General features: G+C 38.7%; 1 protein-coding gene across 7 annotated transcripts in view; it reads left to right on the forward strand.

The window, feature by feature from the left end:
* snx29 (sorting nexin 29) overlaps nt 1–23,937 on the forward strand; it is a gene marked incomplete at its 5' end in the record, with an annotated part of 85,837 nt that overhangs the window by 1,674 nt on the left and 60,226 nt on the right. For all 7 annotated transcript variants that reach the window (XR_013787755.1, XR_013787756.1, XR_013787757.1 and 4 more), the window contains 11 exons: nt 830–954; nt 2,183–2,363; nt 3,502–3,572; nt 3,925–4,179; nt 4,329–4,686; nt 4,899–5,020; nt 5,309–5,396; nt 5,480–5,556; nt 8,025–8,088; nt 8,882–9,010; nt 14,495–14,580. Coding sequence is in view for 4 of the 7 variants with exons in the window: in XM_079476383.1 (XP_079332509.1) it covers nt 830–954; nt 2,183–2,363; nt 3,502–3,572; nt 3,925–4,179; nt 4,329–4,686; nt 4,899–5,020; nt 5,309–5,396; nt 5,480–5,556; nt 8,025–8,088; nt 8,882–9,010; nt 14,495–14,580 (1,556 nt within the window). The remainder of the gene's footprint in view (nt 1–829; nt 955–2,182; nt 2,364–3,501; nt 3,573–3,924; nt 4,180–4,328; nt 4,687–4,898; nt 5,021–5,308; nt 5,397–5,479; nt 5,557–8,024; nt 8,089–8,881; nt 9,011–14,494; nt 14,581–23,937) is intronic.

The raw sequence follows: 23,937 nt of genomic DNA on the forward strand, positions 1-23,937 counted from the left end.
ACGGCCGGCTCCACCCACTTTAAGCTTCAAAAAAGCTCCTCTGAAACCTACGGGTGGCGTCACGGATCTGTCTATGATAAAGATGTATGATTCTAAGGCTCGTGGCGCTCGTGAGGTGCTTGCCAGCCTTTGCACATGTGCAGTAGCTTAAGTGATTTACATTTAGTCATTTGGCAGACGCTTTTATCCAAAGCGACTTACAGATGCGGAAACATTGGAAGCAATTATAACAACATTACATTTTTTTGTAGTGCAATTGAAGCTTAGCAAACCAAAGGTATGATAAAGTTAATTTCAGGTTTAATAATTGATTGAAGATGTGTTTTCTCACTGTGATTTTCTTTTTTTCTTTCTTTTTTAAATCAGAGTGTACACTCGAGTACAAATAGCCCGGCTTGTTGGCAGATACTATTTGCACTAGCTCCACCCACCAATACGTTATTGGAATTGAGAAAGTGTAAGAACGACGACATTTCAAATAACGACTTCAGTATCCTAAGTGAAAACACTCTTTTACCTTTTTCACAACAATACTGAGGTGCAAATAGCAACGTTATCTGCTATTGCTATTTACACTTGGTGCTATTTACACTTAAAAAGTCGCTGCCTGTAAAAATATCTGCCTTCCCGTATACAGGTAGATAGGACTGTTGTCTTGCTATGATATAAATGGCGTCCTGGATGTATTGTAAACTTGGCCGCCGAGTGGCACGACTTGCGTAAACTGACTTTGAATTGACCCAACATCTTACTGCAACTTATTAAGTTTATTTACATGATTTGTTTTTATTTTGTGATTCTTTTTAATCTGATTGCTGTGTTTCTATAGAGTCATATGCCTGTGTGCTCAGTTTGAAGCGGTACTTCAGCACGGCTTGAGGAAAAGTCGTGGCTTAGCACTCACAGCAGCTGCTTTAAAACAAGCTGCCGGATTTAGCAGTAAAACTGAAGCAGGTACAGATTCTATCAAATATACTTATTTTCTTATATTTAGCTTTGGTCAATATCCAGCCTTATTAATGAATTAATGAATGTGTCACTATTTTTCATTCTGTGACCTCATTGACCTACTTAATGAGTTTAGTTGTTTCTCATGAGAGATTTTGCCTCCGAGACTTCCCTGGTAACAGTGAACACATGTTGTGCTCTGGGTTGTCCATAGAGGAAACAGATGCTCATTGGTGCATATACAGGAAAACTAGGTGATGATACTGTTTATGAAACCAGATGGTTATGCAACTAGCCCTGTAAAAGGGCTAAAAAGAGAAACATGTTTTTTCTGAGGTTTGTCCCTGCACCTGCTTGTGGTTTTGAGTTGTTTAAAATGAATAGCGAGACTAAAAAAAGATACTATGAATCAAAGTTGAGTACTTTCAGATTTTGCTGTAGAAAGTTCGTTGATGTTCTCTTTTGATGAGTTTCTCCACTGTCCTGTTTTTAAAGGTCCAATGTGTAATTTTTTGGAGGATATTTTAACAGAAATGCAATATAATCTACTACATCTTGTGTATAAAGATCTTACATAAGGAAGTGTTATGTTTTTATTACCTTAGAATGAGCTATTCCTATCTACATACACCGCAGGTCCCCTTACATGGAATTTACCATGTAATAAAACGGACAAATACATTTTTGTTGTTGGATTAAGATCTTTTTGTCAGTAACAGCAAATCGAGCAACATTGTGTTAATTTATCAACCATTTATGACTGGGGATAAAATCTGAAATGACTGTTCCCACAGGTTATCTTTTACCACCCCAGATTTTTGACCACCTGGCTGCATCACCCCATGTCCAGCCTGCCTATATGCCATAGAGCCTCTGTATTCATCACCGCCTCAAACGTTGAGCAATAACACTTTAAAAACTCTTATAGACAGATCCTTCATTGTGTTGATTCAAGCAGCGATCTGTACACATAAAACCAGCAACAAATCATTCAAAAGGAATACAAATGACCAACATAAGGATGAGAAAAAAACTAAGTTTATAGAAACATTTGTGTGTTTGGGATTCTTTGTATTTTTCTGCTTCTGCAAATCTCTTACTCTTCATTTTTCTTATGTCTTGATGATCTTTTCTGTTCCTCGAAATATTTTCAGTGGTCAAATAATTGACCTCCTTAGGGCTATTACAGGGAATTGAATATGTTCAGATTCAAACACATATCTTTGTGTTACAGAGCTGACGTTCTGGTTTTATGTAAAGGAGCACTTAAACCGCCATGAGCTGCAGCGTTTCTACTCTCTGCGGAATATCACGTCTGAGCTGGGACGGGGCAGAGCATGGCTTCGCTGTGCCCTGAATGAGCACTCTCTAGAGCGTTACCTTCACATGCTGCTGGCTGACCGAGCTCGCGTTAGGTAAAAACCCCTATGATGTCATCGTGTACTTTTCTGTCTTTTTGGGTCCCAGCTTTTAACAAAAGATTTGCAGCGTCCCAATTCGCCTACTTATACTATGCTTTTAAAGTATGTACTGTTTTTGTCTTGTAAAAGTATATCCATTTTGGTGCGTAGCAAAACTGTATGCACACACTGGGACATATTAACATGAAACGGGAAGTAGCCGTTGTTGCCTAGATCCTTAACTGTCATGAACATCAAAATGCAGCTCTTCATTGCATTTAAGCACTGTATTTATTCATGTCTTATTTTGCATGTAATGTTGACTGTATACTCACACTTTTTAGTATAGCGAAGCATCTTTTATTTAATTTTATTTATGCAGGGAAGGGTCACTAAACTCCGACCTCTCGCGGTGAGTTGTGGGAAATATTAGCCGTTAAGTGTCCATGGATTCACACTTCGATTTTCACCGGAAACCATATACCATCTGGATACTCATTTCAGCATGCTGTGACTTGGGAGATACTAATTCTATTTTCGAATGCTATTTGAGACGGATAGCATGCAAATTGGGACGCAGCAATTTTCTCCACATATTTTACATAATTTGGACTGTAATCACTATATTTGAGTGTTTTAATATATTTGGGACTTACTTAAAACGTTATGTCTCAGTATCTTGAATGGAACACTCAAAAAGCCAAAAAACAGTCATAAATATACAAAAATGATTATTTACAACTTTTTTATAAATGTACAAATCTGAAAAAATAATGTATGATCTTTTATGATCTGTTTCTCCAGTTTAAATTTTCTACAAATAAGTGCAAATAGAAAGAATATTTATTTCTATTAGAAAAATAAAGTAACAATTAATACCAATAATAGTTTATTCAGGAAAAGTGAAAATTGTAGCCAATTCATCATCCTCTCCTTTTGCCATTTTGATTATGATGAGTTTTGCACAATTTGAACTTGTACCTAGAGATAAAGGGAGAGTAAAATTGCCTGTTGGTTCCATCTTAGGCACATTAGTTGTGATTTTCAAAACTTTTTTTTTTTATATCTTCAGCACAATAGTAAATAGAAAAAGGAAACCCAGCCATACTAGTAAGAGTTTCTAATGTGAAATTATTATTTTTTCCTAATGAAGTGCCTTCTATGAAGACTGGGCTTTTGTACTGGATGAGGAGAGAGCCAGTATGCTGCCTACAATGGCTGCAGGTGAAAGACGTTTTTTTTATCAGGGTGTATATGAAGACCAACTGTTGTTATCATTCTTCATCTAAATTTTTTTGCCTGTTAGTGGTTTAAGTGCAGTAAACTGGGACGCACCAATAGTAAATACTGAATATTGATACAAAACTGACTTTTACCTGTCATACAGCATACATTATCCAATACCATCCAGAACACAGTGTTCATAGTTTAAAAACTGCCATATTGAAAATGACAGAGTTGACCTCGAAACCTTTGCCTTTTGTTTTTAAATTATACAAAGTGTGTATAATATTTTCCGATGTTATGCTGGGCGTCTTTTACTGTCCAAGTGTAAATTTAGAGTGTGTCTAAACAGGGCTCAATTCCATCTTATTTGCCATCAACATTGACAACACGGATCTAAACGGGCAGATTCGCGGAGGGCCATCCGTGTCCCACCTCCTTAAAGAGTCCACCCAGGGCATGAGCAGTTTATGGAAAGAGTCTACCCAGGGTGTAAGCACGCTCCTGCGGGAAATTGGTACTGCCACTGCAGTGGTTCCTGGTTTTATTCCACGCACAGATGTTCAGTCAGACCCGCTGCCTGTCCTGCCCCGCAGCACTTCTGCAGGTACAGACGTGCTTTAGTTGCTGATGCATGCCGTTTATTTTACTACGGCAACTTTTTATGTTGCTCCAGATGAAGGTGTTTATAGTGTTTCAGTGCTACCGATGATAAAAATTGAAATCTGGTTCATTGAGCACTTAATTGCATTTTAGATTCCGGTTTGAAGAAGGAGCGCAGGCGGAAAAAGAAAATAACACACATCATCTCCTTTGACGATGACTTGGACAGGGGTGAGGAAGATGATGACGAGGCAGGTGAGGATGTTGTGAGGAGTCTCGGGAAGAGTGTGGTGGGTCATGTGAGTTCTGAGGAGGCTCTGGACCCTCCAGACTCCATTTCTCCTACTCAGAACGGACTGACCGAGCCAGGAATTTTGAGCTGGGCCGAAACACCTCCACAGAACGGGGTCCTGCCTGATACCAAGAGCATTGATGATGAAGAGGAAGATGAGGAGGATATTTATGGAAAGAGAAGGCCAGAGTTGCAAGAGGATCTTGGGAGTGGGGAGCCGTGAGTTTACATTCATGCTTCTTGGGATGTAGTGTCATGCTTTTTTCTTCCTGGGTCTTTAAGAAACACCGTCTTAGCACGTGAAAGGATAAACAGGCTTTGTAGCTCTCAAAAGTATCGAAAGTAATGCTTTCATTGTACATTGAACTCTTTGGAAAGAATATTGTGTTGCCCTGATATGACGGTAACTTTAAACCTTATGTTCTTCATAGGATGGTTGTCGGGAGCTTGTCCAGTATTTCCACATGGAGTCCAAGGCAACTCATCAGTGAAAATGATAATGACGTTTCAAATATTTTCATACCCGTGGCCTCTACTGAGCTCTATACACAAGGTCAGACCCTCTGTCATTAGTTCACCCTCATGTTGTTCATAGTCTGTTTATAACTCTTCTGTGGAACGCAAAGGAAGATATTTTGAGAAATGTGGATTTGTCTACACAATGGGAGTCAATGTTGTTTGGTTACCGCCGTTCTTCGAAACGTCTTCTTTTGTGTTCTACAGAAAAAAAGAAAATCATACAGGTTTGTGAAGATATTGGGGTAAATGATCACCAATATCATAGTAAATAATGAGTGATATTGATTATGGTTAGGCGCAATGTGCTATTTTTATATTTCAGCTGGTAGTTCAGTTGAGAATGCTGAATTTCATGAACGGAAGGAGAGCTCAAGCCCACCAGCTGACAAAATAAGCCAACTCCAATTTAGGTAACTGATATAAAAGACAACACATTTTCATAAGATTACTGTAAGTAAAGTTTTTTTTTAAGAAATGCTTATTTATGTTTTAGCATTGACTCGCCACATCAGATTGGACCTTTGTCAAGTGTTCTGCCGACCCCTGGACTTCCCGAGTCCATGACTGTTGGTGAGATGACCTTAGAATTGGATGCATTTGATGACCAAAAAAGATGCATTTTTGGATCTCTAAAGCTCTTTTGTAGTGTTTAGTCCGGCCACCTTCAACTTCATTTTTTTAACTCACTTTTTATTTATTCATGTACGGTGTTATTTTTGCTGTGAAAAAACACGAGAGTAAAATCTAAATAATCGTAATGCAAGTCTTATCTATAATTTGACCATCATCACAAAAATGTCCATACAAATATGATACAATTTTTTCCGCCATTTCTTTTCATATTTTCTATTTATTTTTGTAATTTTTTCATACTCCATTTCTGTTCCTCTGGGAAAAGGTAACAGCATATGGAAATTGCCGGTTAGTGAGTATTTAATAAGAATTTTTGCATGATCTCATCTTTTATCTATACCTTTGTGTATTTGAGCCTTTTCAAAAGTATGTGGAACTGTGAACAGATGGCAACAACTAGGTAATTTGTGTTAAATACTGCTCTGTTGTGTAGTGATTTGGCAGATGTGAGGCATTTATAATTATTTAAACAGTCATTTAACTTTTCCCTTTTAAAAGACCTTGAAATTAATATTAAGGTAATGAAGAAGCTTTTTAATGTTCTTTCTTTTAACTACACTTATATGACAGGCTTACCTGTCACCGGACTTTATCTTCTAGCCTATTCCTAGGACTGCTTTCTTAATTCTTTCTTTTTCCAGTTGAGGGCACTGTTGCGTCAGTTTTCGCTCTCTCTCGCTCTGTCTCTCGCTCTCTCTCGCTCTCTCTCTCGCTCTCTCTCTCGCTCTCTCTCTCGCTCTCGCTCTCTCTCTCTCTCTCTCTCTCTCTCTGTCTCTCTCTCTGTCTTTTTGTCTGGACAAAATGCAACTCCGAGATGGAGATGGAGCTGGAGGTGACTGATCCAGTTATATTTTGGCTTTCAAAAATAGGAGTAGAAGATGAAAAGAGAAAATGTCCAAGCAGTGTGCCAAAATCTGCCCGCTCTTCGAAACAAAATGAGTAAAATTCAATTTCAGATGAAAAGTGGCTTACTCAGCTTGACTTAATAACTTATTAATTGCTTTTAAATTACCGATATGAAAGACGTTACCTTTGGGGCTTGAAAATGCTAATGTCTCCAGAATACAATTAAACATGTTTTAATGGATAACACAGTCGGGTCAGTATTTTGTAATTCAGTTTGACGGCACAGAAATGACACGCTTTACCTTTAAAGCAAACTTGTATGTTTAGTCCCTAGTAGGGATGGTGGAGGCACTGACATCACAACACTGATTTGTTAGCTTTGAACCAGACACTTAACCCCAGGTTACTACAGTGAGAATCGTTCTGCATGTAGTGCACTGTCAATAAACTTGACAAATGACAAATCTGAGATAAATGTAAACTAATTGAAGAAGTTTCATGCTGGCAAGAAGGTCAAAGGTTTATCTGTCTGCTTCTTGCTTGGATTACAAACATACTTAGACCAGCTCATCCTGGTGTGTTTCTTTACCTTCATATCAAGGGCTCGGGGAGGGGGAGCGGGTTCTTCTGCTCTTTGGAGTTCTCCTAATCCCTCTTGAGCATACACGTATGCATACACATCTGTGACTCCATATATTAGTTCTGCTCTGTTATTTCTGTAAACACTTTCGGAAATGAGTTTTGGAATGGACACATACGTTCATTAAACCGCTTTCTGCCAAATTGATTTCCAGCAATCTGATACATTTTTTGAGAGAGAAAGAAAGACAGCAATTGAACCATATCGGTCTTCATATAAGCAAGCGCTGAAGCTCATCGCCGAAATAACACAGACATCTGAGGTTTCCATGTAGCGAAGGTGTTTTAAGCTTGGGAAATTCGAATCAGGCCAGCTAGGTTTATATAGATGGCGTCAGGCCAGCTTTAGGTTCCTGTGAGATTCATTAAATGATAATGGGCTGATAGGAAAGTGGAGACTTTGTCTTTTGGAAGCATGTTGTTGGGGTCATCTAGGTTATCCTGAGCCAGGTTATCCAGCTTTGAGAGTACTTGGAAAGCTCTCAGCTTGCAATGGAAGTCTGGATTTTGACGTGCAGTGTTATGATGTGCTCTGATAATATTTCACAGCAAGAGCTATACGTTACAGTCTGATTATTCATAAACGTACGTCTTTCGAGACAAAATCTGCAGAGTGTTTCCTTTCGACTGTTATATATGTTTTACCCTTTCATGTCACCTTCACTTTAAAGAAATTAATGTCGTGCCGGTATTGTAAGGCTCGCATAGTTCTCTTTATTAGTTCTGTGGTGCCACACAAATGAAAATGTCAGCAGTAGAAAAGCATAACCCTAATTGAAAGATTGCGACGGGTCTGTATGGGATACAAAGTCCCACTGAGATATTGCGTCTTATGGTTCAGAAATCACTTTTTTTGGATGGGTGAGGACAAAAGCCATTGTTCAGTTTTTACAGTTTGTAACATTGATTTTTCTATCCAGCTGAACTGCGGCAAGCCATTGTGGCCATGATGAATAGGAAAGATGAGCTCACTGAGCAAAACACGTGAGAATTTCTCTTCTTTTTTGTTTTTAAAGTTGTTAAATTGTAACTAAAATCTTGGTATGTATTAGTTGTATCTAGTTTTTTGAGATACTAATTATTTATATGGTATTAGTATCTAATTATTATAATAATATATAATTATTTCTATTAGTATTGGTATCTAATTATATGTAGTTTACTTTGCTAGTAGTTAGTTTTACTATAACATTTTTGGTCACACTTCAGTATAGGGGGCAATTATTGCTATTAACAAACCGATATTTTTCCTCAATAAACTCTTCATTTGTTGCTTGATAGTCAGTAAAACAGTAGTTAGGTTTAGGTATTGGGTAGGATTAGGGATGCAGAATATGTGCTTTCTAAGTACTAATAAACAGCCATTTAATAGGCATTTTAATAACAACTTGTTAATAGTGAGAATTGCCCCCTATACTGAAGTGTTACCAAAGTTTTATATAAAATAAATAAAAACAGTCATGTAACAGTCCAGCCTTAACACTGTTACTTGCAATCCTATTACACATTCTAGCCTTTAATTGCTATTTATTTTCTATTTTCTATATTCTGTTTTAATTTATTTAGATTTTTATAGTTACATATATAACAAAATTTGGCACATCAAGGTTTTTACCCCTATTGTAGACAAAACTGGTGCCCCTTATTCATAAAACAAGTGTAATTTGCATAGCCAATAATGTCCAGCTGAGTAATTATGTAATCATTACATCATTAAATCATTAAAGAAAGCTAATGAAAAATGGGTCAGCTCTGTGCGTGTGTGTTTTTGGCACAGGTCTCTGCGTGGTCTTCTGGATGGAGAGATGGAGCACTCTGCCGGGCTCAGGCAGGAGGTGGACAGCTTGAAGAAGAGACTGGCTGAGCTGGAGGAGAGACATGCAGTAAAAGTCCAGGCTCTCATGAGGTAATGTCAAAGGAATATGATGCACCAAAAAGTACATAAGACTTCTAAATCTGGGCAAATATCGGACACTTGGAAGGAAAAGGCTGGGCAACATACGACAGCTTTGGAACAGCAGGTTTATGTGTTGTGGTGCACAACAACACACCAAAAAAAGAACTAGAAAATGAGTGTTGACTTTGTTTGAAACTTTTGATAGTTTCTAACCACATATGGCCGAAGGAAATTTCAACATATCAAACCTCAGTAGTGACATAAAGTCATCCAACAGCAATGTGAAAGACTGACAGCATGACAAGATGCATGAAAACTGTGATAAAAATCAAGGTTATCACATACAAAATATTTTTTAACTTTTTCTAAATATACATGTAGAAATTAGGGGTACCCCGTATAGTGTTGTAGTCGAGCGCATTCGAGTTTGAGTCAAGACCGAGTCCAGAGTAGTTCGAGTTTGAGTCAAGACCGAGTCCAGAGTAGTTCGAGTTTGAGTCAAGACCGAGTCCAGAGTAGTTCGAGTTTGAGTCAAGACCGAGTCCAGAGTAGTTCGAGTTTGAGTCAAGACCGAGTCCAGAGTAGTTCGAGTTTGAGCCAAGACCGAGTCCAGAGTAGTTCGAGTTTGAGTCAAGACCGAGTCCAGAGTAGTTCGAGTTTGAGTCAAGACCGGGTCGAGTCCGAGTCCTAGGACAAGAGGTCTGTAACAAGACCTATAGAAATCTTCAAGAATATGTTAAATGTTTGGTGGAAACAATAAAACTGGCATTAAGCTCATAAAGTTTATTAAATATACCATGTCATATACACCGTGTTTTATTTACGTAGATTGATATTAATTTAAACATATTTTTAGTTCAGGGGAAAAAAGGCCACATGGTAGGGGTCTTAAATGTCATTTTATTACGATTAGGACTTATTTAAATTAGAAAAACAGTCTCTGAAATGGTCTCTTAATTTTTTCCGCGGCTGTATATCATTCTGAATGTTTTACAGAGATTCACAAGAGTCTAAGTTTGACAAAAGGCTTGTGTTCATCAGCTGTTAAATTATCCCAAGCCACACAGAGTTTCATAATTAGCTTCAAGAGTGCGTTTTCACATAAAATACGGATTCGCTCATCGATCGCAGCTGTGCTTGGCATAACATGCGTATTGCCACATACGTAATGCGTGTTTTTCTAACCAAGTCTGCTTCCTTTCTCTGTGTGCTGGAAGGTTGAGGGTCCAGCCAGTTTGTCTAACTCAATCCTATTCTGGCTCAGTCAATAAAGACTAAAAATAAGGTTTGGAAACGCTCGGTATGGCTGTGTGCTGGGGGGCAGCACCTGCGAGACGTGCTCATGAGCTAAGCTCCATTGATTCGGCCTGGCTCAATTTGGCAGTGTTTGAGAAGTGGGGATCCATACAAGACGCCAAAATACTCACACTCCTGTCAATGTGAAGCTCTCCCACACTTTGACATCCAACCAGATTAAGAGAAACCGGCAAAGGGAATCGCCGCTGATGGGTTGAGGTGGGTTTCAAGGTTGTTGAAATCTAGAAAAGATTGGTAGAAAAAATTGGTAGAATCTACAAAAGAATACATGTGTAATTAGTGTTTATTAATGTTTATTACTGTATGACTTTCTTCTTCTGCTGAACACTAAAAGAAGATATTTTGAAGAATATTGGTGACCAAACAACATTTGGCCTCCATTGTATGGACACGACACCACTGAGACATTTTTCTAAATATCTTCTTTTGTGTTCTACAGTAAAAAGATTCATATAAAGGTTATTAATAATACCAGGGTGCATAAATGTTCTTTGGGGGGTGAACTAATCTCGGTTGTGAGTTTGGTCGCCACTTGATATTCAAAGTAAAATCTGGGTACTGAAGCCGATCCGGTTGAGAATCACCTTTGCAGGCCATTTTGGGAACAGTCTGCTGCAGGTGCCAGTGCTGTGCCAGTGGATTGTCTTCCTGAAGTGATTCTGGATTATTTGGAGAGGCATCTTGCTTTTGTGAGCATTTCATCAGCTTTAATGTAGTGGTTCCTCAGGGGGATAATGTGGGGAGTGAATGAACAAATTAATTTAGCTCCGTAGGAGGACAGCAGCTCAGTGCAGGCGGCAGGCTTGTCAGGATGATAATGTGTCAAAGTGAGGATTATTGGGGAGAAAACCACATTCAGTATCGTGCTGTTGACATCTGTACCGTGCCTGGATAGCGCATCCCTCCGCTTACTCTTCATCAGCCCATTTAGGCTAACTGACACAGAGTTGGCCTTGTTTTAAAGTCACTTCAGTTATGTCTCTTAAGTGCTGACAGCCAGTGCGCTGTAGACTGAACCTTTTTATATTTCACAGTTTGTGAGCGTTTAGTTGGCAAGACGTCCAGGGATCAAGCTGTTTCACTTTGGAAAGGATTGACCTTAATTTTCCTGTTCTGGATTACTTAAAGGCATAGTTCACCCAAAAATGTAAATTCTTTTATCATTTACTGACTCGCAGTATGTTACAGACCTGTATACATTTATTTGCTCTGTTGAACACAAAAGTAGAAAAATTTAAAACTGTTCTGGGCCACCATTGACTCTCATTGTGGTTTTGTTTGGGGGATAGAAATGGGTTTTGGGTGGAGACCCTAGATCAGCAAGCCTTTAGCAGTGTTTACCAACATCTTCAGGTAAAACGCGTAGATAAAATGTTGCCTGTACATTTCAGCGAGTGCGTGGTTTTGCTTCGCCGAGTGCAGTGACCGGAAGAAAACAGCAGCACATTCCACTGACCGAACAAAACGGCGTTTCCAAAACTCTGTCAATGCCTGGCCATATGAACATGAACGTAGTTTGTTGCATAGACGGACATTTGTGCTGCATGATTCACTAAAAGTTACATTGAATCACTATTTCATAAATCGAAAATATGTAAATAATTTTTCTACAGTTAAGACAGTAGATGCAAGTATGACTAGATGATGATTCGCTTTGAAGAGTTGATTTGCAAAAAACGTTTTTATTGTGCATTCAAATGAATATCAATGAAACTGCAGTTGGGTTTTTGATTTAATAATAATGTAACAAATAGCTAACTTACACGATAAAACATGTTAAAAACATGATTAAAAATGTAGTTCTTTAAACTCTTCATATAAATTGATTGGTTATTTAAAGTTTTTTAAGTTGTTTTTAATGTTTATTAAAAGCAAGTTTTGTAATAACAATTGTACCGGAATTTTTGACATTGATGAGAATTCAGATTCGGACCTTTGCATGTAAACTTTGAGAACACTAGATCTGGTCAGACTCTTTCATGTGTACTCATGTCCAGTCCCACATGGAGTCTTGGTAGAAGGCTTCTGCAGAACTGTAATGTAAAAATATTTTAATTTGTAGTTTTTTCACTGTGTGAAATTACTTTGTAGACAGAGATATAATTGTGCTGACATATTAATTTCTTTAATTAGAAAATTCTTGGAACAAAACATTTATAAAAGCAGCTAATAAGAGTCCGTTTCAATACTGTTCAAAAAAGGTTAAGACCTCAGGATCTGGATGATAAAATGCCAAGAGCCCGATTTAGCAAATTGTAGGGCGAAGGGTGGCTACTTTGAAGATGCTGAAATATAATTGTGAGTTCATTTATATCAGGGTATACTATTATTCTAAGATGTAGAAAAATATAAACAATGAATGAGTAAGGAATCTTAAACTTTTGTTTGGGATGCCCAGGTTAATTCAGTTCACGGTGCATTGTAAAGCTATCATTTGTAAATCTTGATGCACACTGTGATTATTTGTAACAACGAACAATTTTCCAAAATAAGAAAGGCCAGGATGCCTGAATATAAACTGCGAGTCAGTCTCAATAACTAAACTTATGTGCCACATGTGCAGTATGTTATAAAGGCAAAATCAGTGTGAAACAAACACATTAGTCTACAGATTTGGTTCCTAGCTTGGTCATGTCTTCATGTCCATCTTAACATGCTCGTGATCAGTTTAATGTGCTGTGTGTAATCTGACAGTCTGTCAAGTCTTCTGTAGCCATTTGACTGGTGCCGCTCTGTATTTCATCACACTGAGGACATTCAGGTCGTTCTGCTTCTCTGTTCTTTGTTGCTTATTTAGTAAATGTTTTGTCTATGGTCCAATTTCACTGATGGATTTAGATTTAAGGAATCCATTGAGGAAGAGTGCCTTTAAAATGCAATTTCCTTTTGTTGTGAGGTTTTGAGTGTGTTTGGACATGAATAGGCCCCCATTCAACCTGATGGAAACAACAGTACTACTAAAATGTTACTATGCACTCAACTCCTATTCCAAATGACAGACCATTTCATAAGTCAAGGTGAACTGTGTAATTTCGGCACCGCCATTGGAACAAAATAGCAAAAATAATGACCGGTGTTTTGGTTTACCTGTCTATTCTTGGTAAGCAATACATGTGTCATAGTCTCGCCCTAAACGTGTGCCGCGGGGCCAGAAATTGATGATACCGGCTTGTTGGGATGCAAAAGCAAACAACGTAAATGTGATTCTGCACATTGAATTGGATTAAAGGGTGGTTTTTCAATATAAAATATTATAATCTTCACCTTAAAGCTAAAGGCTTAAATTTAGTCTTATTTGAAACTATTATTTTTAAACACTGACCTGGTGTGAAATGAATAATGTCAAGATCATTGACTCTCATCAGTGTTATATATGATTTGAACACACATTAATACCGCCGCTTTTAGACTTTGTAGTGAGTGACATTACCTGTCTATCCAAGGTGGCACTCATTAACTACAACATCATGTGATCCATAAGCCCTTAGAAGGGGCATCAAGAGGCAGCGCTCCCCCCTCTTGTGCTGGATGTGAATTCTCTAACATGAATATATCATGTGTGAATACCACGGCTCACTCTGCAGGGGCAATGGAAAAGATCAATGTGGCACACCTGACTCGCCGAGTCCTCCCCACAGAGACGCTGTCACTTATTAACTTTAATTAAATCGCCGCTGAACCACACACAGCTCGCCGGTGCGAAAAACGACCGGGTCCGCTCCTTTGAGAGGCTTCCAGATGCCTTTCCGAGCTCCTTCATTCTCTCCAATCCATTGAAGGGTATAAAATGGGCGGTGATGAGCGAGTTACAAAAGACATCCTGGAGGAAGAGCAAAGAATGTTTTTCACAGTATCACAACCTGGATTGATTCTGATTGATTTTTCCCAAACCAGCAGTTACCAGCCCTGTAAGCCAGCGGACGGGCACACTTCTCTTTTTCTGGAACAGCCTTATTAAACCTAAAGTGTAAAACAGCTCCTGCAATTGAATTCTCTGGTGGGCTTTCCGTGGAAGGCTCACCGTGGGCTGCCTGTGCATGCTGCACATTCATTTAAACTTTGTGTGTCAGTGTTAGATTCTTCTGTTAGCCTCCCAAAGGTTTCCGTACTTTCAAGATTTTTTTTTATTTGCAATAAATCTCAAATATTTTGTTTAATTCTTGGTTTGTTTTGCAGGGAGAATGAGGTTCTGAAGGTCCAGTTGAAGAAGTATGTTGGTGCTGTACAGATGCTGAAGAGAGAAGGCAGCCAGGGCAATGATGGTAAGGCATTGTGGTCACCGTTCAGCTCCTTTCTTGAACCTCGGTTATATATTCAGATGGTAAGGGACAGTCCACCCAAAAATGAAAATTCTGTCATCATTATTCACCCTCTTTGTTCTTAATCTGTATACATTTGTTTGTTCTGATGAACAGAGAGAAAGATATTTGGAAGAATGTCAGTACCCAAGCAGATCTCAACCCCCGTTGACTGCCATGGGAGGTAAATTAAATACTATGGGAGTCAATGTGAATGAGATCTGTTTGGTACTGACATTTTTCCTAATATCTTCTTTTGTGTTTAGCAGAACAAAGAAATGTTTACAGGTTTGGAACAACCTGAGGTTGAGTAAATGATGATGACAGAACTTTCATTTTTTCCAGAGTTTAGTAATTATGTACAATACATTTAATGCGCTTAATGTAATATGTTACTTTTCTGTGAAGTGATGATAACTACTATTTTCGTTTCCATTCATTCTTAGTATAACGTCTCGTTAATTTAATAAAAATTTTAACCCATCGAGAATAAGGAAATTAAACTTTTTGTGTAATTATAGACTTTTTATGTCTCTCGTGAACTACGAAATATGTTTTGTGTTCAAAAGGTGTGCAGATCAAACCTCCTTAACAAAGACAGATAAGATTACCCAGAATTATTGTGATGCGTTTAATGGCAAGACATTTTCAACTCCAAAAAAGATTTCTGAGTTGTGATGCGAAAAAAAAAAGGAAAACTCTCGGCTGGAATCTATCCCAAAATTCAGGATGCACTTGGCTGAAAATTGAAGATGTCTTTATTAAAAAATATATTTTAAATCAGTGTCAGGGGTCCTGTGGACTGTGTGCCAACATCTGGTCGACCCAAGATGGATTCCCGGCTTGTGGTCCTTTCCCGGCTCCTATTCCCCTCTCTCTCATATCGCCCACTTCTAATTAATATAAATAAAAAATAGTTGTTTAAAACTCTATTTATAGTAATCAGAAATGTTTTATCTATATATCACAAGTTGCATTTCACAGGTTTTGAGCTTGGCGAGCTAAAACATAAAACACAGCTTAAAACAAGCAGAGATTTCCTATTTATTCCTATTCCTAAGAAATGTCCTTGAATGATTGCACTGCAGTTGTTCCTTATCTTCTGCAGACTATTAGCATGTGTGTGATAAATGACACGACATCCCATATTGGGAAGCCATCGTATGTTTGAACAGCCTGTGTCTTATTTCACAGCTGTCTTGCGATATAGTGGATATTTCACTTATCTATACATCATTTGATCAACATCAGAAGATTATTGTTTCTGTAAGTTCAGCGTGAAGTGTTTTTTCAATGCAATTGTGACGGGAACTAGGCTTGTTGTGATAGTCTGTGTCACCGGTGACCGATTACATGACTTGTCCACAGCGGCACCGACCGCCACCATCATTTTTATAAAGTAATAAATCATTTAGTTTAGTTAAAGACCAAGCTACAGTTGTGCGTCTGAACGCATCTGCTGTATTCAGCGTAAGCGGAAACAGTGCCACAGCAAAGATTAGCAGCAGGAGTTAGATTTTATTTATCTGGAGAGGAGAGTCAAGTGCGGACTGACAAGACGGTGGCGGAGGCTTCTCTGTCAAAGAACATGTATGCTAGTAGAATATGTCAAGTTTTAATTATATTCGTCTCCTATTTTTTTGTATGCCGTGTGCAGTGGTTATTCGTTTTCGTTTGTGTTTAATATAAGCAAATGTCATTGTACTTTTTTGTAGTTTTGTGTGTTTTTATTAAGAAAGATATTGAACTCACCACTAATTCAAGCAATTGCTATTCCCGAATTGCCCCTTATTCAAAACTGAAAGTAAAATGTGTCATGCGCACGGCCGCATCTTCGACCATCCCACAGCAAACCCCCACCCGCGGTGTCACTGGTACTACTGGTGTTATTACACTTTTATTAACCGGTGGGAAAATATTATCACCGTCCTATCCCTAGCAGGAACTGAAATGTGAAAGGTTTATCAGAATAAATCTGACTCACTGGGAGATGCTCACCTAGCAACAATTGTTTGGAAACCTTTGTGGTTGGGCTTCATGTCGTAATGGATTCGACAAACATGCGCGTCTCCACAGATCAGCAGTCGCGACTCCAGCGATTACAGTGTCAGTCAGATCTGTGTGTGAACAGAAAGTCCCACAGGAGAGGGAGCTGAGAGAAACACCAGACTGATGCCTAATAAAAGGCCTTTTACGGCTGCATGCAGCGCTGGGTCTATTATGGCTCCTTGTAGGATGAGACGCTATTAATGCAGCACTATTAATGCTAATTTTTCAATTTTCCTTCTACGCCTTTCTCGTCTTCACATTGTTACAAAAAACCTGAAGCCGCGAACAGCCGAGTCTAAATTATTCCTCTCTTCTTCATGTCCTCTGGGCTAATGATGTGTCTTACTATACTCTGACTTTGATGTCGAACAGCTACTGGAAAGGATGACTAGGACATATTAAGATAATTTACATTCACACGATACAGACCTTTGTCATGTTCTTTGAGGATGTGATCACATAAAAAAAGCTCCTGATTTGATCTCATGCTACCTGAGGTCATGGTACATGGTACATTTTTTTTAATTCCTCTCCCTGAAGCCGAACTGTCACCGTTTTGCAAGCTTTGTATTAAGTTGTGCATTTAGGTAAACGCCCCGTTCTGAATAAAACTGGGAATCGAAGAATCGCTTTCATTGCCATTTTAAGGATCCTTTCATTTGGCTTTGGAAGGGAGCAGAAATTCTTGCAAATAAAGGAGGCTACTGTAAGTGTCTCATCGCTGGAGGAGAATGAAAGGGGAGCTGGAGCAGCTGGGGTTTCGCTCTCCTCATTCGTCAGATATGTGGGTCAAAGGAAGAGTCATCAGTTCTGGGATAACCCGAGCTGAGAGAATCCCTACATTTGCCTAAGAATATATATGGGGGTTCTGTAGGATGCTATACATCTGTATCAGTGTGAGCTGAACTGAGAACTTGCGTGATGTATTTTGCAGATGCTCATTACCTGATTTTTGTGGAGATATCAATCTACGTGTCCGAATATGTGTTTAAAAAGTAGTATGTCAGATGAGTAGGGTGCTGAGCACTTAATATTCATGATATAGTAGGTGACTTGGTGCTTGGATGATGTACTGAAATTTCAAGGTGTGCAACCAGTAAACATATTGCCATCCCATAAGGCAGGGTTTTATATATTTTTTTGTCTGCTGAACGCCTTTGACATCAATTCTCAGGGGTACTTCAAGCTAATCATTTATGTAAGTTTTTAAATAATCAATATATTTAAGAGAACATTGTCTGTTAACCATACAACATTTTCTATCCGTTTTAGCGTTTACATCAGTAGTATTTTATATCATAACTATTGTTATCATTAAACCTGTAACATTTCTTTGCAATTTTATCTCAAAGTACTGGAAACAAGTTTTGTGTGGCCCAAACTTAACTTCTGGTAGACCTCTCACTGTTGAGTAGTTTTAATTTTATTTAATTTACAAGAATATATTAACACAAAGAAAATATAAAATAAACTAATATAAAAATATGAATAAACGTAATACAAAATATAAAAACTTTAGGCAAGGTACATGCATCCGATGAAACCCCTTGCAATTCCATCGTGAACCACCAGGGTTTTTTGTGACCCCATTTGGGAAACTACGCATGTAAACTATTTATTTAATAATTTTACTGTATTAAATCACAACAATACATTAATATGTTCGTAGACAGTTTGAAAATATGCTAAGTTCATACATTAGTTTTTCCAAACCCATTCTGAAATGTGTGTAAAAGTAATGAGCAAAAAACTACCTCTGCCGAGTGGGTTTTGCTTATGCCGATTATGAGCTTTCCACGATAAAAGAAAACCATTTTACGCCTTAACATGACCTTACTTGTTATCAATTTATAAAGCGTAATCTGAGTAAGACTTTGCAGGACAAACGCACTCATGTCTGGCATATATTTTGAATTTGATACCAAGCTCAACCAACCTTCAAGGCAAGCTGTATTATTTAAAAAGTTAAAGTGGCCCTAACTCGCACAATTTCTGTATATCTCATGTTAATCTTGAGTACTTACAGAATAGTATTGCACCCTTCAAATATCCGCAGAGTCTTTAGTTTGATCGCAATTATAAAAGACAGATACAGCTGTACGATTATTTCCGAAAACATGCGGCGCGTGTGGGGGAAGGGGCGGAACTAAAACAAGTGCGCACAAATTGCCAAGAAAAAAACAGACATCAGTTTCACTCACAGCGTGCGGTTCATGTCCGGAATCTTTAAGCCTTGGGACCGCCAAATGATCTCCAAATCCAGCGTTATAGCCACCGTTTATATAACATTCATAACCCAAATGCAGCGAACAAATAACACGGCTGAACTTCGCGAATAGTTTCTTTTTCCAGTTGAGGGCACTGTTGCGTCAGTTTTCGGGCTCTCTCTCTCTCTCTCTCTTTCGCACACAAGTGAAAGTGACTTGTGCGCATGCTCCTTCTCCCGCTCTCCTTGGTTGATGCATGGGCGTGCTTTTCCGGGAGAATTGTCCAATAAGGGACTAAGAACAGTTGTTGCGTAACAATTTTTCGTGTTAAAAAAACCTGTACGATCGCTGGGGGATTGTATCGAGCAATACTACATAATACATCCAACTAGATTTTTGACAAGTTGACCATGTTAAGCATGCGACGACAGCACGTTTACAATTGTAGAGAAGTCAGAATTCATGACACACCGTTGCACCACCCCTTTAAACAAACAAAAGACACTTTAGTTCAATGATTGTGAACTAGTTTGGTTTGCAGTATTCAAGATCTGCAAGCATCTTTTAGTCATTTCAACCCATTTGTCTTGTTTAAATTATCTGCAAATAAAAGAAAAAATACCTTTTTTTTATTTGGAAGAAATGTTGTCACTAGTTTACAAATGGAAACAACAATATTAATTTTATTTAAACCCATATCTTAAATAATACATGTAGGAAAACTTGCGTAAGTTTTGGAGTGGTTTCTTAGTTTCATTTCTTCAGTTAAACACGCATTTATATTTTTATGTAATGTCTTTTGGCATCTCATATGGGAGCCAGCATGATAAAGCTCCATTCATTGAACAGCATAACAACACCAGTGATTTAATAAATGTATTTAACGTCAAATGATACCTTTGTAAGATAATCTAATTGTATATTAGGCTTATTTAGCGTGTCTTATGTTGCATATCAACGGCCATCTATAGTACGTAATAGCATGTTACGTCAAAAAATGCGACATGTGGACAACATTGTCTGGAGACATGCAAGAACCAATGAGTGATCACAGAACACAAATGGTTGAGAATTATATCCTTCATCAGATGGATCATCTAAAAATGCAAGATTTCTGACAAATCCATGTCTATGATGATACCAAATTTCCACAGCATTCAACTCGTACTAGATGCATTGCTTCATCAGCCCTCATCGACTCGTAATGCATCCATTTATTGGGGCGTCTGACAGATCAAATGTATCTTGGTGCAGGAAATAGATCAGGGTTGCTATTTAAAAATGAATAAACGTGCCGGGCTTTGGCCTCGCTTTCGGTACAGCCGCAGTTAATGAGTCAATGAAGGCCATTATTCACTAGCGCGGTCAGCAAGCTGTTAATAATCTCACGTTTTGAATTCATTACATGGTGGATTGTATTTACCCGGCCCCCTCTGGCTCTGGAAGCCAAATCGGTGTGTTGTTCGCGCCTCCGCTTTGGTCGAGAGGTGTGGATGAGTGTGCAGCCGTGTGTGGGTAAAGTGGGTTATTGTGTTTACTTCAACTAATGTGGATCCCCGCCGTGCGCGAGAGAGCTTGGTCTTAATTAAACGGAGACGAGAGGGCGCGTAGGCATGGCCAGGTGGTCTTTTGCGAGGGGGATGACGTACCTGATCACCTGTTAACCATTGGTGTTAATGAACATTTTAATCATCGCCTGTGGGTTAAACAGGGACACTGTCACTCGGCCTCAGGTTCAAGCCGTGTTGGTTATTGCAAGGCTGATCTGATATAGAGAGGGCAGACGGGTGGACGCCAGATACCTCAGTAGGAGCACCTGGCCGGTGATGCCTTTCATTGCCTGTGGTTATTTTTCATTTACTGTCAAGCAGTCGGCCGATACCTCTGCGGATGCTCCCCTCTGGCGACTCTAGTTCTCGACTCCGCTGACAGCCGGAGTGCGACAGTGGCACTAATTTGCGATTTGGGTCCTTCGATGGCACAATGAGAGGAAGAGAGAAACAGACAGCTGAGGGAAAAGGGCAGAGATTACATTCATCCATCAACACTCTGGGGGTTTATTTTTATTTTATTATTACAAACACATCTTTCATTATTAGAAAACCCTCATGTCATGCCAAACCTGTATGACTTTCTTTCTTCTGCAGAACACAAAAGACGATATTTTGAAAAACGTATGCCAACAAAAAACATCGACCCCATTGACTTCCATTGTATGGACACGAACCCCTGAGACATTAATCAAATTATCTCCTTTTATGTTCCACGTAAGAAAGAGTCATATACAGATTTTGAACAACATGAAGTTGAATAAATGATTAATTATTTATTGAATGCAGTAGCAAATGTAGAGGAACCAATGCAACTGTTGCATTCCAGAAAGTACCAGCTGCTTATCTGACGTTATTCAGATGAAGCTGGACTTCAGAGGCCTGCATCACGCCGAGGCCCTCCAGGAACTCTGCACTTGAACCGAGCTGAGCTTATTAGAGTAGCAGACATGTGCTGCTGGCTTATCAAAGCGGGGCCGGCCGCTCTGTCTGTCCCCGGGCTTCACATGAAGAGGAAACGCAGGTGTAGATCACACCTGGCCCATACAAATGTACTTTTCAGTACAGTGATTTGAGCTCTTCAACATGCAGATTGGTTGCCAGGGTTAACTTTACTGTTTCATGTTAACCTAGCGATCATACTTTTACATCAACTTTTTTTATTACGTTCATAGCTATGTAACATTAAGCATTAGGGTTAAATTGCATCAAAGCCGTATGAAACTATAGACTGCAAGCTATGAGAGATAGATCGTGTTATATGGAAATCATCATATTACCCACATTTAAGTTTGTTTATTAATAATTTGTTAGGTTCTCTCTTTTGCTATTCTATACACTATTCACACTTCGCACCTAAAACCATGCGGAAAACACGAGCCGCGCCACGTTCTCTTGTCAAATGACCCTGAAATGTTAAACTATTTCCATGTCGATATGGCGCTGACGCGCCTAGACAAAAAGGCCCGGATTAAGAATTCAGAGGCCCCTGGGCACAAGTGCCTTGTACACGCGATCACAACCTGAAGGACAATATCAGCACCTTTACACATCCTCCATCATACAGGTTTTACACCACATGATTACAACAATCACCCCTGCATTATACAGTCTGTTCATTTTTGTAACCATTTTTTGTAACTGCACTTTACAGGTTTTAATTTTGGCCTTAAGTTCAGCAACGGTTCCTTTTTTACGAATTCAGGGTGATTTGATTCAAAAACGTTCTCCTAACTTGACGTTATATAACCATTTTGAGAGGATTCCAGTAACACACAACCGTGTCGTAGAACAATACATCTCCTCACATTTAATGCTCCATAATGGTGTCTGTGCATTAATTATGCAGGCAGGAGTTTGACATTGTTTTTCATGTACGTTTTGATGCAGCCGACCCTCTGACCTCTTATCGTTTGAGGACTTCAGTGTTTCCTTTCTGCTGACACTGAAATATTTAAGCAGCGTGGGCCGCCGAGGTAAATTGTTTCCCCCCTTTTTTCTAGCCAAAACTGATTCACATTATTTCTTGCGTCTCTAAATTCATCAACACGGCATCTGACATAAATTCACCCAAAATCAGGAACTATTGGCGCATCTGTTTGCTCCAGCTGAGTTCATCTCATAAGCGTCTCAAACGGCAGCTGCCATCAATATTTCTAAGGAAAGGATTTCTTCCAGCATCATTAGGCCTAAAGGCTTTTCAAATATGACTATTATTTTTGGTTCATGCTATCCTTGTGCTGTTTTTTTTTTGTTGGGTCTGTAATGAGTTTTCAAGGAAAACATTCGAACTTTTCCAAATCAGATGAAAATGAAAGACAGCTTGTTGTCGATATGCGTTTAAATGCATGAGATCTGTAGGGTTGAGTTGCATTTGAAATAATGGTTGTTATTCTAGGATACTTATTTATCATAAATAGCATATGACTGCAAGGGTACAGCGATTGTAAGTTTCGCATCACAATGCTCGATTTTATTAACATTTTGCCACTTGTGACTTAATATCTAATGACAGTTTAATCTGAACAGTAATTCCGGTCCTGGCTGATTAAATCGGATATGCATGTTTAAGCTTATTTGTGTACTTGCATGGATGCCGAGGGAAGAGATTACCTCCCTATCGAAAATGTCCTTGTTCAGCCTTGAAGACTCCAGAAAAGTTTGACATCTTCCATCATTGCAACAGAATTCTGTTTGAGAACTTTTAAACCTATTTAAAGAACTGAGAAGGATATTAGTGGCTTTTACTTTGTCATGTGTCAAAGTCAATGAAGGTACTTGTTTATTTCATATGCTTTTATTTGTTGTGTACAACTAAAAGTAAAAATGGCTTGGTGGCTCCTGTCATTTAGCAACTTTATGTAGAATCTCCACAAGCAAATAGAATTCGACATGGAAATATATAGTTCATATGAGTTCTGAAGCTCTTCTAAAGCCTTTAAAAAAAAATAGCATTTAGATATTTTCTCCACCAATACGTTTTTGTTGGAAAAAATTAAATTTCTCTCTGTTTTGGCTTTACTATGAAACTTGTCACTTCCGCATTGATGGAACATAAAGACTTTTATGTTCCATTTATCATCCAACAACAGCACACCTTTGTTGTTTCTTAGCTATTTTTGTCACTGGCTTCATCTGCTCTTGCCTGAAAATGGCTGACAGCGTGTCTCTGGCGGAAGGTGGAACTGCAACAGTCTGTGAGAGGTCATGGGCGGGTGTAATCAATGTGACATCATATTGTTCGGGGATCGCCATCAGCCTGTTTTGTATCACTGTTGTGGTTTAAAGGAGACTACAAAAAGATGAATAGATGGATATATATGCAAGATTAATATGCACAGTCGCAGACATGTTTTATGTAGACGCAAACTTTTTTTCTGGATGAGATTAATTTATCATTTGAAAGCCGAGGCCTTGAAACTGCAATAAATTTTTCGACTGCTTTGGTTGCTCTTTGGTTCAATAGCATTTGACAGTCGTGTTGGTGCATACTTCAGATTGTATTTGCTTGGCAG

This window comes from Barbatula barbatula (genome assembly GCF_947034865.1).
Source record: "Barbatula barbatula genome assembly, chromosome: 16".
Lineage (NCBI taxonomy): Eukaryota > Metazoa > Chordata > Actinopteri > Cypriniformes > Nemacheilidae > Barbatula > Barbatula barbatula.